The sequence below is a fragment of the Dama dama genome, chromosome 1, assembly GCF_033118175.1.
Source record: "Dama dama isolate Ldn47 chromosome 1, ASM3311817v1, whole genome shotgun sequence".
Lineage (NCBI taxonomy): Eukaryota > Metazoa > Chordata > Mammalia > Artiodactyla > Cervidae > Dama > Dama dama.
Window position 1 is genome coordinate 5533672 of NC_083681.1, and position 16513 is coordinate 5550184.

The following is a 16513-nucleotide window of genomic DNA, read 5'->3' on the forward strand; positions in this document are numbered from 1 at the left end:
ACATAAGGAAGAAGCAGTGCTGGGTGGAGATGCACTCACATTTGTGTATTTGTGTGTGTACTTCTGTGTATAAAACTAGTTGGAGTAAGCATTGTAAAATAATGAGGTAATTGCAGTAGTCACACTGAGGGAGACACACAGTGTGAAGGAAGTTGATGTCTCTACAGCAAACCGTGGGGAACTGTGGGTCAGTGACTCCCCAGCAGCCCTGGTGGACAGCTTTTCCCTGCCACCCGAGAACCTGGAAGAAGACGCTGTTTACAAGACCCACGTGGAGAAGGACTTCATTGCCTTCTGTTCCTCAACGCCACGTATGTGTCTTTCAGTTGCAGACAGGGGTTTGTGGGTCTAAGGCTATCTCTGAATGATTAAAAAAAAAAAAATTAGTAGCAATGATTTGATACAAATTTTGAATACTGTCAATATATTTTACTTTTTCTTCACTTTTAAAAAATGATTTTTATTATCTGTTTCACTTTACAGCCAAAGGTATAGTAACCATTAAAACAACATAATAAAAGATAATCCCTTTACCATCACACTAGTTAAAAACAGATTATTGATTCAGTTTTCTATTAAATCCATTTAACATTTTGAGTATAGTTCTTATGGATCTAAGGGTTGACTGCCCTTTCTTAAAAATTATCAACTCCAACTTATGTTCTCTATTAATTCTCATCTGCGCTTCTTAGAGTAGCACCATAAGCATGCACTAGCAAGTAGGTGCATGTCCTTTTAAAAGAAGAAGAAAATGATAAAACGGGGCTTATTATTAGCAAGGGAACAGCACTTATTTTTTAAACTTCACATAATCATCTTGAGAGGCATTATATCTGAGCACCTCTAACTTGAAAATTTTAATAACTCATCACTTTATGAAGGCATAATTAACATGCAAAAAGCTCTACATGTTTAATGTATATAGTTTAATGAGTTAGGGAGATAAGTACATACCACTATCTATACCACTATCTGTTATCTGATATACCAAAAGCATATCCCTCCCTTACAAAAGTTTCATTAGATCTATTCATTTATTTTATTCCCTATATTGTGAAAGACATCATGGTTTATAATCTGTAAACAACCATCTGTATGATCATGGGGAAATTCTTCCTTCTGAACCTGTATTCCTCCCTCTGTAAAATAAGATAATTACAATCATCTCTCAAGTCTCTTTTCAAAGCCAAGTGGATAAACATAAGTCACATAGTAGAGAGTCAGTCTCCAAAAGACAATGCAATCTCCATGAAATGAACTTCAGTTGTGATGATCTGCTTCTTTAGTTGAACTTCTTTTGGAAAATGAGTTAATGGAAGGTTGTAAGTTCTTCCCCTAAATATGTCAAGATAATTCCCAAGATACATTTTTGTTTTAAAAGACAAAAAAAAAGTAAAAAAAAAAAAAAAAAAAAAAAAATTATGAACACAACAGCCCAAGGCTTACCACTCCCTATCATCATAGATAATGTGTCCTGGAGAGACATCAAAAAAGGTTCTCTCTTCATTACACGACTCATCACATGCTTCCAAAAATATGCTTGGTGCTGTCATCTTGAGGAAGTATTTAGGAAGGTAAGTTCATCTTTTTTTTTTTTTTTTTCTAATCATTTATTTGTTAAGGAAAACTTAAATATTATTTGCCTTTCAAGTGACAATGACAGATTTTTTCAGGCACACAAAAGTAGAGTAGCACTTGGTTTCTTTAATCTAGGTATTTAATATCTGATTTACAAAAAGACTGCATTAATGCACCACAGAAGAACAAAATATAACGAAATATGAGCATGTATCTTATGGGCTATAATTTCTTATAATTCAAAGAATGGAAAGCATATTGGATTAATTTTCACTGCTCCATTTAATATATAGTGTTACATTAATATATATATATATATATATGAAATATATATAGTGGTCTACTTAGTAACGGGTTATATCTTTGTGACAAAGATGTGAGTGAGACACATGTGATGTAAGGCTACCTAGAACTTACTTTCTTATGAGAGAGATGGGTATTGAATAAATATTCCAAAAAACACATTGTGTGATACAGGTTGTGGTAGGATCCATGAAGAGAAGGTCCTAGGGAATGTGAACAGCTTGCAAAGAATATCAATGACTTAGAAACTGAACAGCAAAGACGTTTGAAAGAGACAGAGGTGAAAAAATTCTTTGAATAGAGTGGCCCAGAAGGGAAGGCTCGATACTCATTCCCCACCTCAGGACATTCCCTATTTCCTCCCTCCTTCCTAATTTTTTTTTTTTTTTTTTTCATAACTCTTACCACCACCCAGATAATATATATTTGTGTGTTTGCTGTCTTCATTTACTTACTTTAATGCAAGCTCATGAAGCCTGGGATTTATTCAATATTCAATATGCTAGCAAGTAGGAATTAATGGTCATTGAAGAAATAAATGCATGAATGTGTGAATAAATGTCCCTCCTTTTTCAGTTAGAAAGTTACTGGTATTATGAACATGGGAAACTGTGGTTGTTTTTAAACTAAATCCATAGACAATAATAATACTTCTGTGGGAAAAGAAGAATATATCTTTCATGAATTGAAGAAAATTGTAACATAAAGTGAGTCAGGGTCTCAGTGAATAGGAACATAGAAAGTTAAGTCTTATTGAAAGAATAAGATTTAAACATTACATTTTCAAGGGAATTCCTCAGAAAAGATTAGAAATAGTGGATCTAAGTAATTACAATTTCACTGATCAGTCTATGGGGATAAAAAAAAAAAAAAAAAGCTTCAAAGATCAACTTAGTGGTGGAACTGTGAATCTTGCTCATCATTCAGACCTTATGGACAAAACCCTACAATATTAAATTGAAGAGTTAGACTGATTGGATATAGAAGATAGAGGATCTCTGAGGTTCAGTTCTCATGAACAAACACCAATGGATAATTAATCATCAGATCTATAGATCAGAAATGGAAAGTAGAGAAAATGAAATGAAAATGCTTAGTTTAGGCATAGGGCTTGAGCCTTGATGGCTCAAAGGGTAAAGAATCTGCTTGCAATGTAGGAAACCCAGGTTCCATCCCTGGGTCAGGAAGATCCCCTGGAGAAGGGAATAGCACTTCCCCTATTCTCCCTTAGAAAATTCCATGGACAAAAATTTTGTGGGGCCACCAAGAGTCAGACATGACTGAGAGACTGAGGTATGTATTTTGAGATAAAGAGGCTATTCTGACATTGGGTGTTATATTTAAGAGGTAGAATAGCAGCAACAAGGAGTTAAAATGCCCAAGGGTTTGGTTCCATCAATCCTAGGAGCACCCTTCATTCAAAAACAAAAACAAAAACAAAACTTTGGCTTATTTTGCAAAACATTGTCTGAGATGCATAAGAGATATGTATCATCTAGAATCTCTTTTTGCTTTTAGGTACAACAATCATTTGAAAAACCAAATGTTAAAGCTCAGATGCCCACTGTTGAACGACTTTCTATGACAAGATATTTCTACCTCTTTCCTGGCAACTGAAAATAGTAAGTATCAAGAGATGTTGTTGGCAGGTAAAAGAAATAGGAAAGTGATATTAATAGTGAGGACCAATGACAGCTCATTGCTTTAGTTGTCAATTAGTAAATTGGTGTTCCTTGTTGATGTAATTTGGCAATATGTTATTTGTTTACTCTATATATATGCATCTGGATCCCCCTCTCATAGACAACAAAAGGAGTCCAAAATCCAGTATTGGGTGCAATCACAAAAATGATAGAATGATCTCTGTACACTTCCAAGGCAAACAATTCAATATCACAGTAATCCAAGTCTATGCCAAAGTCTATAAAGTAATCCAATCACTAATGTGAAAGAAGCTGAAGTTGAAGGGTTCTATGATGACCTACAAGGCCTTCTAGAACTAACACCAACAACAAGATGTCATTTTCATCATAGGGGACTGGAATGCAAAAGTAGGGAGTCTAGAGATCCCTGGAGTAACAGGCAAGTTTGACCTTGGAGTACAAAACGAAGCAGGGCAAAGGCTAAGAGTTTTGTCAAGAGAACACACCAGTCATAGAAAACATACTCTTCCAACAACACAAGAGACAACTCTACACGTGGATATCACCAGATGGTCAATACCAAAATCAGATTGGTTATGTTCTTTGCAGTCAAAGATGGAGAAGCTCTATGAAGTCAGCAAAAACAAGACTAGGGGTTGACTGTGGCTCAGATCATGAGCTTCTTATTGCAAAATTCAGAGTTAAACTGAAGAAAGTAGGGGAAACCACTACACCATTCAGATATGATCTAAATATACCATGTTCATAGATTGGAAGAATCAATATAGTGAAAATGAGCATACTACCGGAAGCAATCAACCGATTCAATGCAATCCCTATCAAGCTACCAATGATATTTTTCACAGAAATAGAACAAATAATGTCACAGTTTGTATGGAAACACCAAAAAGCCTCAAGTAGCCAAAGCAATCTTGAGAAAGAAGAATGGAACTGGAGGAATCAACCTGCCTGACTTCATACTATACTACAAAGCTACAGGCATCAAGACAATATGGTACTGGCACAAAGTCAGAAATATAGATCAATAGAACAAAATAGAAATCCCAGAGATAAATCCACCCATCTTTGGATACCTTATCTTTGATAAAGGAGGCAAAAATATACAATTAAGAAAAGACAAACTCTTTAACAAATGGTGCTGGGGAAACTGACAAACCACATGTAAAAGAATGAAACTAGGACACTTGCTAACACCATACATAAAAATAAACTCAAAATGGATTAAAGATCTAAATGTAAGACCAAAAACTATAAAATTCTTAGAGGAAAACATAGGCAGAGCACTCTCTGACATAAATCATATCAATATCCTCTATGGCTCACCTCCCAGAGTAACGGGAATAAAAATAAACAAGTGGGATCTAAATAAATTTAAAAGCTTTTGCACAATAAAGGAAGCTATAAGCAAGGTGAAAAGACAGCCATCAGAGTGGGAGAAAATAATAGCAAATGAGGCAACTGACAAAGAGTTAACCTCCAAAATATACAAGCAGTTCATGAAACTCAATACCAGAAAAATAAACAACCCAATCAAAAAATGAGCCAAAGAACTAAACAGACATTTCTACAAAGAAGCTTTACAGATGGCTAACGAACACATGAAAAGACACTCAACATCACTCATTATCAGAGAAATGCAAATCAAAACCACAATGAGGTATCATCTTGCACCAGTCAGAATGGCCATCAAAAAAAGGCTACAAACAATAAACACTGGAGAGGGTGTGGAGAAAAGGGAACCTTACACTGTTAGTGGGAATGCAAACTAGCACAGCCAATATGGAGAACAGTGTCACGATTCCTTGAAAAAAAAAAAAAAACAAAGAACAGGGAATAGAACTGCCACATGACTCAGCAATCCCACTGCTGGGCTTACAGACCGAAGAAACCAGAATTGAAAAAGGCATGTACCCCAATGTTCATTGCAACACTGTTTACAGTAGATAGGACATGGAAGCAACCTAGATGTCCATTGGCAGAAAAATGGATAAACAAATTGTGGTACATGTAAACAATGGAATATTACTCAGTGATAAGAAAAAGAATGCATTTGAGTCAGTTCTAATAAGGTGGATGAAGCTGGATCCTATTATACAGACTGAAGTAAGTCATAAAAAGAAACACCAAAACAGTATGTTAATGCATATAAATGGAATTTAGAAAGATGGTAACGATGACCCTGGATGCAAGACAGCAAAAGAGACATAGTTGTAAAGAACAGATAGTTGGTCTTTGTGGGAGAAGGCAAGGGTGGGATGATATGAGAGAATAGCATTGAAACATGTACATTGCCATAGGTAAAAAGGATGACCAGTGTAAGTTCAATACATGAAGCAGAACATGCAAAGCTTGTGCTCTGGGACAACTCAGAGGGGTGGGGTGGGGAGGGAAGTGAGAGGGTGGTTCAAGATGGGGGGACACATACACTCATGGCTGATTCATCTCAATGTATGGCAAAAATCACCACAATATTGCAAAATAATTAGCCTCCAATTAAAATAAATAAAGTTTAAAAAAGATTATATTTTATTATAAACTTCATCTCAATGCTAGAAATATTTACCTACCTACCATCTTCTGACACTCTGGTTACAAAAACCCATGGATACTTCAGCAGAATAACTTTTATTTTCTAATTAGCCCTATGGAACCACATTTGGGGGGTTAATTATTTATTTGACTAATATTTATCAAGCACTTACTATGTTCTAAGTTCTATTATAGATGCTTAGAATATACCAGTGAACAAGATAAATGAGATCCTTGCTCTCAAAATGCTCATACTCTAGTAAGTGGAGACAGAATCTAAATATACAAGCAAGTAGATATATATCTGAGAGTGGTATGAGCTAAGGGAAAATAAATAAATAAAAAAGGCTAAAGAGACACAAAATGATAGACACTGTACTGTTATAGATAGATCACTTTGGAAAGGCTGGTTTGAAGTGATGAAATGATTTGAAATCAGAACGGATAGAGTAGTGGGGTGAACCTCACAGTTCTATGTGGAAAATGCATCCCAACACCAGAAACAGGAAGTAAGCTCCTGAGGCAGATGCGTGCTTAAGCTGTTTAGATTCTGCAAAAAGACAGCTGGCTAGAGAATGTGAGTGGGAGAAATGGCAGAGTGAAATTCAGGAAAATGGTATAATCTCACTTAGACTTTACAAAGATCACTCTGATTACTTATTGGTTAATAGCTACAAAGGTCACCAATAGAAGGTAGGGGGAATGGCAAAAGCATGTGGAAGAAAATAAGAAAAAGAATCACAGTAAGGATTAGATTGAAGACTTCCAGAGATTACTTTGTTGATTTTCTGTTCTTTTTCTCTTCTCCAGAAAATCACAGGAAATTTAACCATTTGTCAGCTTCAAGAAGCATTTTTTTTATCAGCACAGCATCCATGTTTAACCTTTTGCCTTTCAATTAAAGTGGAAACAAATGAACTGTTCTTTGGGGTCCTCTAAGAAAAAATTTCAATTAAAACGGTGGATTGATGGAAATAAAGTGGAAGAAGCAAAGTGAATGTTCTAGTTGTATTGCATATAATACCTGCACTTTATTGAGTAAGAGAACTAGTCATGACTTGCTCTCAGCAGCAGGGTGAAAGGAGATGGTGCCCATCTGGAGACAAGGACCACAAACTGGCTCACCTCCTCCTTTGATCACTCATCAAACCTTGCAACTAGAATGATTTGGAATAATTTTTCTAATTTATTATTTAACCAACATCACAGGTCGAGTTAATTTTTTTTTTTCAGAAAGTTATTACCTGTGCATCTTTCTTCTTATCCATAAATTAATTTGCTTTCTTGTTGATGATTTTCTTTCCAGATTTCAAAGCTTCAGGAAATTTTTGTTATTTAGCAAACACTTGGTAATTTTCTAAAATAAATTGGGCTTGTGATTTAAGATGGTATAACTGGGTGTGCTTGTATAGAAAGACAGCCATTATTAGATAAAGAACAGCTAAGAGTGTGGGAAATGTCAGCAATGGGAAAGAAAATGTTAACATTTCTGGAAAGTGAATGTCAGTAGAGGAATTTTGGCAGCATGGCCATCTGAGCTACTGACTAAGAAGATGCACCACTTCAATTACATACATGCAGAATGCTGAATAGATATTTCAGTACATGCTGAACTGCATTACAAAATAAAATGATTCTCTAGATATCAAATACTACCATAATAAGTAATATTTGTTATTGTTTGTTAAAATTATTTGAAAGATTTTGATTATTGTAAGGGATATTGTATATTTAAGTCACTACCTTAATCCTCACTATGAAGTAATCACTATTAATACTTCTATTTTACAAATAATGAAATAAAAGAAAATAGAGCTTAAGAGGTATTCCTAAAGGGACACATAAATTAGGTGGCCACACCAGGATTTGAGTGCAATCAGATTTGTTCTGAAATCTGAATTGCTAACCACTGCACCACACTACCTCTCTAAAAAGGAGAGACTGAAATTGTACAGGTTTTCAATTATAAGGGTTAACTGAAATTTGAATTGTAATGGTTAACTAACAGTACAAAGACTTGTGATGTAGACATTTCTGTACTTCTCCACGTGGAACCAAAGATTCCAAAACATACAAAAACACATCACAATGATCAAAGAATATACAGAGATAAACTTTCTTCTCTGACTAATGCATGATAACATTAAAAACCCAATAATACAAAGACTGCAACAAATTTCTACATAATTAGAAATAAAAACACATGCACATAGTGTATGCATATATAAGCATAAGTTATAAAATATACATACAGATATAAAATAAGAAAGGAAAACATATGAACTAAGTATTCAACTTGAGAAGTCAGAAAAATACTGAACCATTAAGGAAATAGAAGAGAGCAAATGATAAAGATTTATATATAAATCTTTATATATATTAAATATATATATAAATCTTTATATATATATATATATATATATATAATGAGACAATAACAGAACAAAACAAAAATTTGGGCAGATTCTTAAAAAAAAAAAAAAGAAAGAAAGGAAGAAAAAACTTTTCCTTTAAAAGTGAAGTAAAAGTGTTACTCACTCAGTCCTGTTCAACTCGTTGTGACCCCATGGACAGTAGCTTGCCAGTCTCCTCTCTTCATGGAATTTTCCAGGCAAGAATACTGGAATGGACTTCTATTTCCTTCTCCAGGGAATCTTCCCAATCCAGGGATTGAACACAGGTCTCCTGCATTGCAGGAAGATTCTTACAGTCTGAGCCACTAAGCACGACGCTGCCTTTAAAAAGGACTCATTAGATAGCAGACATTCACCAGGACTGAGTATGAAAAAATAGAATAAGCACAAAGAAAATATTAGCGGTAAAGGGATATAATAAATAGAGATAAACATAAACAGAAAAATAACGAGAATATAGTACATAATATTGATGGAATTCTAGAAAAAGTAAATTAGCAAATGAGGACATAAAGAAATGAAAAGACAAATGAATCAATAAATAATAAATTCATTAAATTTTCTTTGCTATATCTACTGGAAAAAAAAGAAGAAGAAGAAGAAGAAGAGACCCAAAGGACTGTAGAGAAGTGTCTTACAAAGCTTTTAAGAATTGATAAGCTCAATTTTATTTAAATGCTTCCATATAATAAAAAGAGAAATAAACTTCTTAAGTTTCTTTCAGGGCTAGTACAAAACTGACTAGAGAAGGAAATGGCAACCCACTCCAATATTCTTGCCTGGAGAATCCCATGGATAGAGGAGCCTGGCAGGCTACAGTCTATAGGGTCGCAAGAGTTGGACACGACTTAGCAACTAAACTAACTAACAAAACTGATACAAAACCAGAGAAGTAGAGGCAGAGTTAGAAAAATACAAGCTGATTTTTCAGTTGCATTGATGTAAATATTCTAAACAACATGCTAGCAAAGCAATTGCAGTCATATAGGAAACATTGCTGATATTTTTTAATAAGCTAGTAATTACTCTGGAAATGAAGTTTTAGTTTAATAAAAAATTTTATGGAATCATTCCTCAAAATAAGAGATTAAAAAATTTTATTTGATTTTGCACTAGATTTCAAGATAGTAAAATGCAAGCTAAAAATATAAACTAAAATTTTTTGAAGCCCAAGAAACAAAGCCATCACTGTTTCTGAAAATATGATTTTATTCATTGAAAAATTTTAAAAGGAATAATATAATCCTCTAATTTGTAAGAACTGAGATCAATATAGAACATTTAATAGCATTCTTGTATTCAAAACACAACCAATTAAACACCTTTTTAAAATTAATTTATTTATTTTAATTGGAGGATAATTACAATATTGTGATGGTTTTAGCTATACATAAACATGAATAGCCATAGGTATACATGTGTCCCTTTCATCTTGAACCCCTCTCCCATCTCTCCTCACCTTTCCCTTCTAAGTTGCCCCAGTACACCAGCTTTGGGTGCTCTACTTCATGCATCAAATTCACACTGGTTATCTATTTTACATATGGTAATGTATATGTTTCAATACTATTCTCTCAAATCATTCCAACCTTGCCTTCTCCAGTTGAGTCCAAAAATCTGTTATTTATAACTGTGTCTTCTCTGCTGCCCTGCTTGTGGAATCATTGGTATCATCTTTTAAAATTCCATTTATATGTGTTAATATACAGTAATTGTCTTTTTCTTTCTGACCCATTTTACTCTGCATAATAGGCTCCAGATTTATCCACCTTATTAGAAATGACTCAAATACATTTATTTTTATAGCTGAGTAATATTACATTGTGTATATGTACCATAAATTCCTTATCCACTCATCTGCTGATGGACATCTAGGTTGCTTCCATGTCCTAGCTTTTGTAAATAGTACTGCAATGAACATTGGGGTACATGTGTCTCTATTAATTCAGGTTTCCTCAGAGTATATACCCAGCAGTGGGATTGCTGGGCCATATGGCAATTCTATTCCCAGTTTTTGTTTTTTTTTAAGGACTTTTCACACTGTTCTCCATATTTACATTACCACCAACAGTGTAAGAGGGTTCCCTTTTCTCCACACCCTCTCCAGCATTTATTGTTTGTAGATTTTTTGATGAGATAATAGCCATTCTGACTGATGCAAGATGATACCTCACTGGAGTTTTGATTTACATTTCTATAATAATGAGTGATATTGAGCACCTTTTTGTCACCTGTATTTCTTCTCTGGAGAAATGTCTGTTTAGGTCTTTTGCCCTTTTTTGAATGGGTTGTTTGCTTTCTTGTATTTAGCTGTATGAGCCACTCATGTATTTTGGAGATTAATGCTTTGTCAGCTGTTTTGTTTGCTATTATTTTCTCCCATTCTGAGGGCTGCTTTTTTTTTTTTTTTTACCTTGCTTATATTTTTCCTTTGTTGTGCAAAAATTTTTGTTTAATTAAGTCCTATTTGCTTATTTTTGTTTTTATTTCCATTACTCTGGGAGGTAGATCATAGATGATCATGATGTGATTTATTTCACAGAGTTCTGCTTGTTTTTTCCTAAGAATTTTATAGTTTCAGGTCATACATTTAGGTCTTTAATCCATTTTGAGTTTATTTTTGTGTATAGTGTTAGATAATGTTCTAGTTTCATTCTTTTACACATGGGTGACTAGTTTACCCAGCACCACTTGTTGAAGAGACTGTCTTTTCCCCATTGAATATTTTTGCCTCTTTTGTGAGAGGTAAGTTGTCTATAGGTGTTTGAATCTATCTCTGGACTTTCTACTTTGTTCTGTTTACCTATATTTTTTTGTCTTTGTGACTGTACTGTCTTGATGACTGTAGCTTTGCTTTAGCCTGAAGTAAGAAAGATTGATTCCTCCAGTTCCATTCTTCTTTTTCAAGATTGTTTTGGCTCTTCAGGGTCTTTTGTGTTTCCATACAAATTGTGAAATTATTTTTTCTAGTTCTGTGAAAAGTATCATTGATTATTTGATAGGGATTGCATTGAATCTATAGATTTCTTTGGGTAGAATACTGATTCTTCCAATCTAAGAAAATGGTATATTTCTCCATCTATTTGTGTCATCTTTGACTTCATACATCGGTGTTTTATAGTTTTCTGATACAGATCTTTTGTTTCCTTAGGTAAAATTATTCCTAAGTATTTTATTCTTTCCATTGCAATGGTGAAAGTGATTGTTTCCTTAATTTATCTTTCTGATATTTCATTGTTAGCATATAGAAATGCAATGGATTTCTGTGTATTAATTTAATCCTGTGACTTTAATATATTCGTTGGTTTTCTGGTGGCATCCTTGGGGTTTCCTGTGTAAAGAACATGCCATCTGGAAATAGTGAGTTTTACTTCTTCTTTTCCAATCTAGATTCATCTCACTATTTTTTTCTTCAACTATGTTGAACAGTAGTGGCAAGAATGGCCACTCTTGTCTTGTTCTCATTGATTGATTTGTGAAAATTGAAAAATCTTTGTATCCCTGCAATAAAGCCCGTTGGTCATGATACATGAGCTTTTTAACATGTACTTGGATTCTGTTTGCTAGAATTTTTTGAGGTTTTGAATTTTTTGAGGCATCTGTGTTCATAAGTGATATTGGCCTGCAGTTTTCCTTTTTCATAGCATCTTTGTCTGATTTAGGTATCAATATGATGATGGTCTCATAGAATGAGTTTAGGATTTTTCCTTACTCTGCAATATTCTGGAAGAGTGAGTAGGATTGATGTTAGCACCTTTCTAAATTTTTGGTAGAATTCATCTGTGAAGCCATATGGTTCTGGGATTTTGCTTGTTGGAAAATTTTTTAGTAGAGTTTTGATTTCCATGCTTGTGATTGGTCTGTTCACATTTTCTATTTCTTCCTGTTTTAGTTCTAGAAAGTTATAATTTTCTAAGAATTTCTCCATTTCTCCCAAGTTGCCCATATTATTAACATATAGTCACTCATAGTAGTCTCTTATGATTGTTTGTATTTATGTGTTGCCAGTTGTAATTTCTCCATTTTCATTTCGAATTTTATTGATTTGAGTCTTCTCCCTTTTGTTGTTGGTGATTCTGGCAAACAGTTTGTCTATTTTGTTTAACTTCTCAAAGAACCATCTTTACTGACCTATAGTCTCCTTCATTTCTTGGTCATTAACTTCTGCTCTGATTTTTATTATTTTTTTCCTTCTACTAAGTTTTTGTTGTCATTGTTCTTTCTCTAGTTGCTGTTTGTTTAAGGTTAGGTTTTTATTTGCTATTTCTCTTGTTTCTTGAGGTAGACATGTATTGCTATGAACTTCCCTCTTAGGACTGTTTATTGAATCCAACAGATTTTGGGTCATCTGGTTTTCATTATCATTTGTTTCCATGAATATTTTTTATTTCTTTTTTTTATTTCTTCAGTGATCTGTTGGTTATTCAGAAGTGTGTTGTCTAGCTTTCATATGTTTGTGCTTATTATAGTATTTATTTTTCTGTAGTTAATATCTAAACTTACAGAATTCTTACCAGAATGGATGCTTGAAATTATTTCATTAAAAAAAAAAAAATCCAGAGATTTACCAGAGATCAAATTGCCAACATTCTTTGGATCATAGAAAAAGCAAGAGAATTCCAGAAAAAAAAATCTACTTCTGCTTCATTGACTATACTAAAGCCTTTGGCTGTGTGGATCACAACAAATTGTAGAAAATTCTTAAAGAGATGAGAATACCAGACCACCTTACTTGCCTTCTGAAAAATCTGTATACAGGTCAAGAAGCAATAGTTACAACCAGACATGGAAAAAAGGACTAGTTCCAAATTGGGAAAGGAGTAGGTAAAACATGTATATTTTCATCCTGCTTATTTAATTTATATGCAGAGTACATCATGAGAAATGTCAGACTGGATGAAGTACAAGGGAATTAAGTTTGCTGGGAGAAATATCAATAACCTCAAATATGCAGATGACTCTAATCTTATTTCAGAAAGTGAAGAGTAACTAAAGAGTCTCTTGGTGAAGATAAAAGAGGAGAATGAAAAAGCTGACTTAAAACTCAACATTCAAAAAGTGAAGACCATGGTTTCTGGTCCCATCACTCCATGGCAAATAGATGGCAAAACAATGGAAGCAGTGACAGACTTTATTTTCCTGGGCTCCAAAATCACTGTAGATGGTGACTGTATCCATGAAATTAAAAAAGGCTTGCTCCTTGGAAGAACAGCTTTGATAAACCTAGACGATATATTAAAAAGCAGAGATATCACTTCGCCAATAAAGTTCTGTATAGTCAAAGCTATGGTTTATCAAGATGTCTTGTATGGATATGGCAGCTGGACCATAAAGAAGGTTGAGTGCCAAAGAATTGATGCTTTTGAACTGTGGTGTTGGAGAAGACTCTTGAGAGTCCCTTGGACAGCAAGGAGATCAAATTAGCCTATCCTAAAAGAAATCAGTCCTGAATATACTTTGGAAGAACTGAGGGTAAAGCTAAAGCTCCAATTCTTGAACCACATTTTGTGATAAGTGAACTCATTATAAAAGATCCTGATGCTGGGGAAGATTGAAGAATCTCCAATCATGGATTGGAAGAATCAATATTGTCAAAATGGCTATTCTACCCAAAGCAATCTATAGATTCAATGCAATCCCTATCAAGCTACCAACGGTATTTTTCACAGAACTAGACCAAAGAATTTCACAATTTGTATGGAAATACAAAAAACCTCGAATAGCCAAAGTAATCTTGAGAAAGAAGAATGGAACTGGAGGAATCAACCTGCCTGACTTCAGACTCTACTACAAAGCCACAGTCATGAAGACAGTATGGTACTGGCACAAAGACAGAAATATAGATCAATGGAACAGAATAGAAAACCCAGAGATAAATCCACGAACCTATGGACACCTTATCTTTGACAAAGGAGGCAAGGATATACAATGGAAAAAAGACAACCTCTTTAACAAGTGGTGCTGGGAAAACTGGTCAACCACTTGTAAAAGAATGAACCTAGAACACTTTCTAACACCATACACAAAAATAAACTCAAAATGGATTAACGATCTAAGATGTAAGACCAGAAACTATAGAACTCCTAGAGGAGAATATAGGCAAAACACTCTCTGACATAAATCACAGCAAGATCCTTTATGACCCACCTCCCAGAATATTGGAAATAAAAGCAAAACTAAACAAATGGGACCTAATGGAACTTAAAAGCTTTTGCACTACAAAGGAAACTATAAGTAAGGTGAAAAGACAGCCCTCAGATTGGGAGAAAATAATAGCAAATGAAGCAACTGACAAAGGATTAATCTCAAAAATATACAAGCAACTCCTGCAGCTCAATTCCAGAAAAATAAATGACCCAATCAAAAAATGGGCCAAAGAACTAAACAGACATTTCTCCAAAGAAGACATACAGATGGCTAACAAACACATGAAAAGATGCTCAACATCACTCATTATTAGAGAAATGCAAATCAAAACCACAATGAGGTACCATTACACGCCAGTCAGAATGGCTGCTATCCAAAAGTCTACAAGCAATAAATGCTGGAGAGGGTGTGGACAAAAGGGAACCCTCTTACACTGTTGGTGGGAATGCAAACTAGTACAGCCACTATGGAAAACAGTGTGGAGATTTCTTAAAAAACTGGAAATAGAACTGCCATATGACCCAGCAATCCCACTTCTGGGCATACACACTGAGGAAACCAGATCTGAAAGAGACACGTGCACCCCAATGTTCATTGCAGCACTGTTTATAATAGCCAGGACATGGAAGCAACCTAGGTACCCATCAGCAGATGAATGGATAAGGAAGCTGTGGTACATATACACCATGGAATATTACTCAGACATTAAAAAGAATTGATTTGAACCAGTCCTAATGAGATGGATGAAACTGGAGCCCCTTATACAGAGTGAAGTAAGCCAGAAAGATAAAGAACATTACAGCATACTAACACATATATATGGAATTTAGAAAGATGGTAACGATAACCCTATATGCAAAACAGAAAAAGAGACACAGAAATACAGAACAGACTTTTGAACTCTGTGGGAGAATGTGAGGGTGGGATATTTCAAAAGAACAGCATGTATACTATCTATGGTGAAACAGATCACCAGCCCAGGTGGGATGCATGAGACAAGTGCTTGGGCCTGGTGCACTGGGAAGACCCAGAGGAATCGGGTGGAGAGGAAGGTGGGAGGGGGGATCGGGATGGGGAATACGTGTAAATCTATGGCTGATTCATATCAATGTATGACAAAACCCACTGAGATGTTGTGAAGTAATTAGCCTCCAACTAATAAAAAATAAAAATAAAAAAAATAAAAAATTAAAAAAATAAAAAATTAAAAATCCTGATGCTGTGGAAGATTGAAGGCAAGTGGGGAAGGGGAGAACAGAGGATGAGATGGTTGGATGGCATCATCAACTCAATGGACATGAATTTGAACAAGCTCCAGGAGATGGTGAAAGACAGTGAGGCCTTGTGTGCTGCAGTCCATAGGGTCTCAAAGAGTTGGACATGACTGAGCGGCTAAACAACAACAATGAAGGGTAGATTTGTGGCCTAGAATGTGATCTATTCTGGAGAATGTTCCATGTGCACTTGAGAAAAATGGAAATCCATTATTTTTTTTGTGTGTGAAATGCCCAGAGATATCAATTATGCCCAGGCCTAACTGGTTCAATGTATTGTTTAAAACTTGTGTTTCATTGTTAATTTTCTGTCTGGATGATCTGTCCATTGATGTGAGTGGTGTATTAAATAAAGCCCCGCACTATTATTGTGTTACTGTCATTTCCCCTTTAATATTTGTTAACATTTGCCTTACATTCCTAGGTGCTCCTATGTTGGGTACATATATGTTTATGATAGCTATATCTTCTTCTTGACTGACGTCTGGATTATTTTGTGTTTGTTTTTTTTTTTTTTTTTCCTTTGTCTGTTATAACAGTGTTTATTTTAAAGTCTATTTTATCTGATGAATATTGATGCTCCAACTTTCTTTTGGTCTCCACT

General features: G+C 34.7%; 1 protein-coding gene across 5 annotated transcripts in view; it reads left to right on the plus strand.

Moving 5' to 3' along the window:
* Positions 1 to 16285, plus strand: part of LOC133057047 (caspase-13) — a 30645-nt gene extending 14360 nt beyond the window's left edge. For 4 of the 5 annotated variants that reach the window (XM_061143115.1, XM_061143090.1, XM_061143124.1 and 1 more), the window contains 4 exons: positions 168 to 311; positions 1465 to 1574; positions 3400 to 3503; positions 6885 to 7458. In XM_061143115.1, coding sequence (XP_060999098.1) covers positions 168 to 311; positions 1465 to 1574; positions 3400 to 3498 — 353 coding nt within the window. In that variant the 3' untranslated portion in view covers positions 3499 to 3503; positions 6885 to 7458. Of the gene's footprint in view, positions 1 to 167; positions 312 to 1464; positions 1575 to 3399; positions 3504 to 6884; positions 7459 to 13463 lie in introns of those variants that run through there. The other variant, XM_061143096.1, reaches the window with a different exon arrangement.
* Positions 16286 to 16513: the final 228 nt, after the last annotated feature.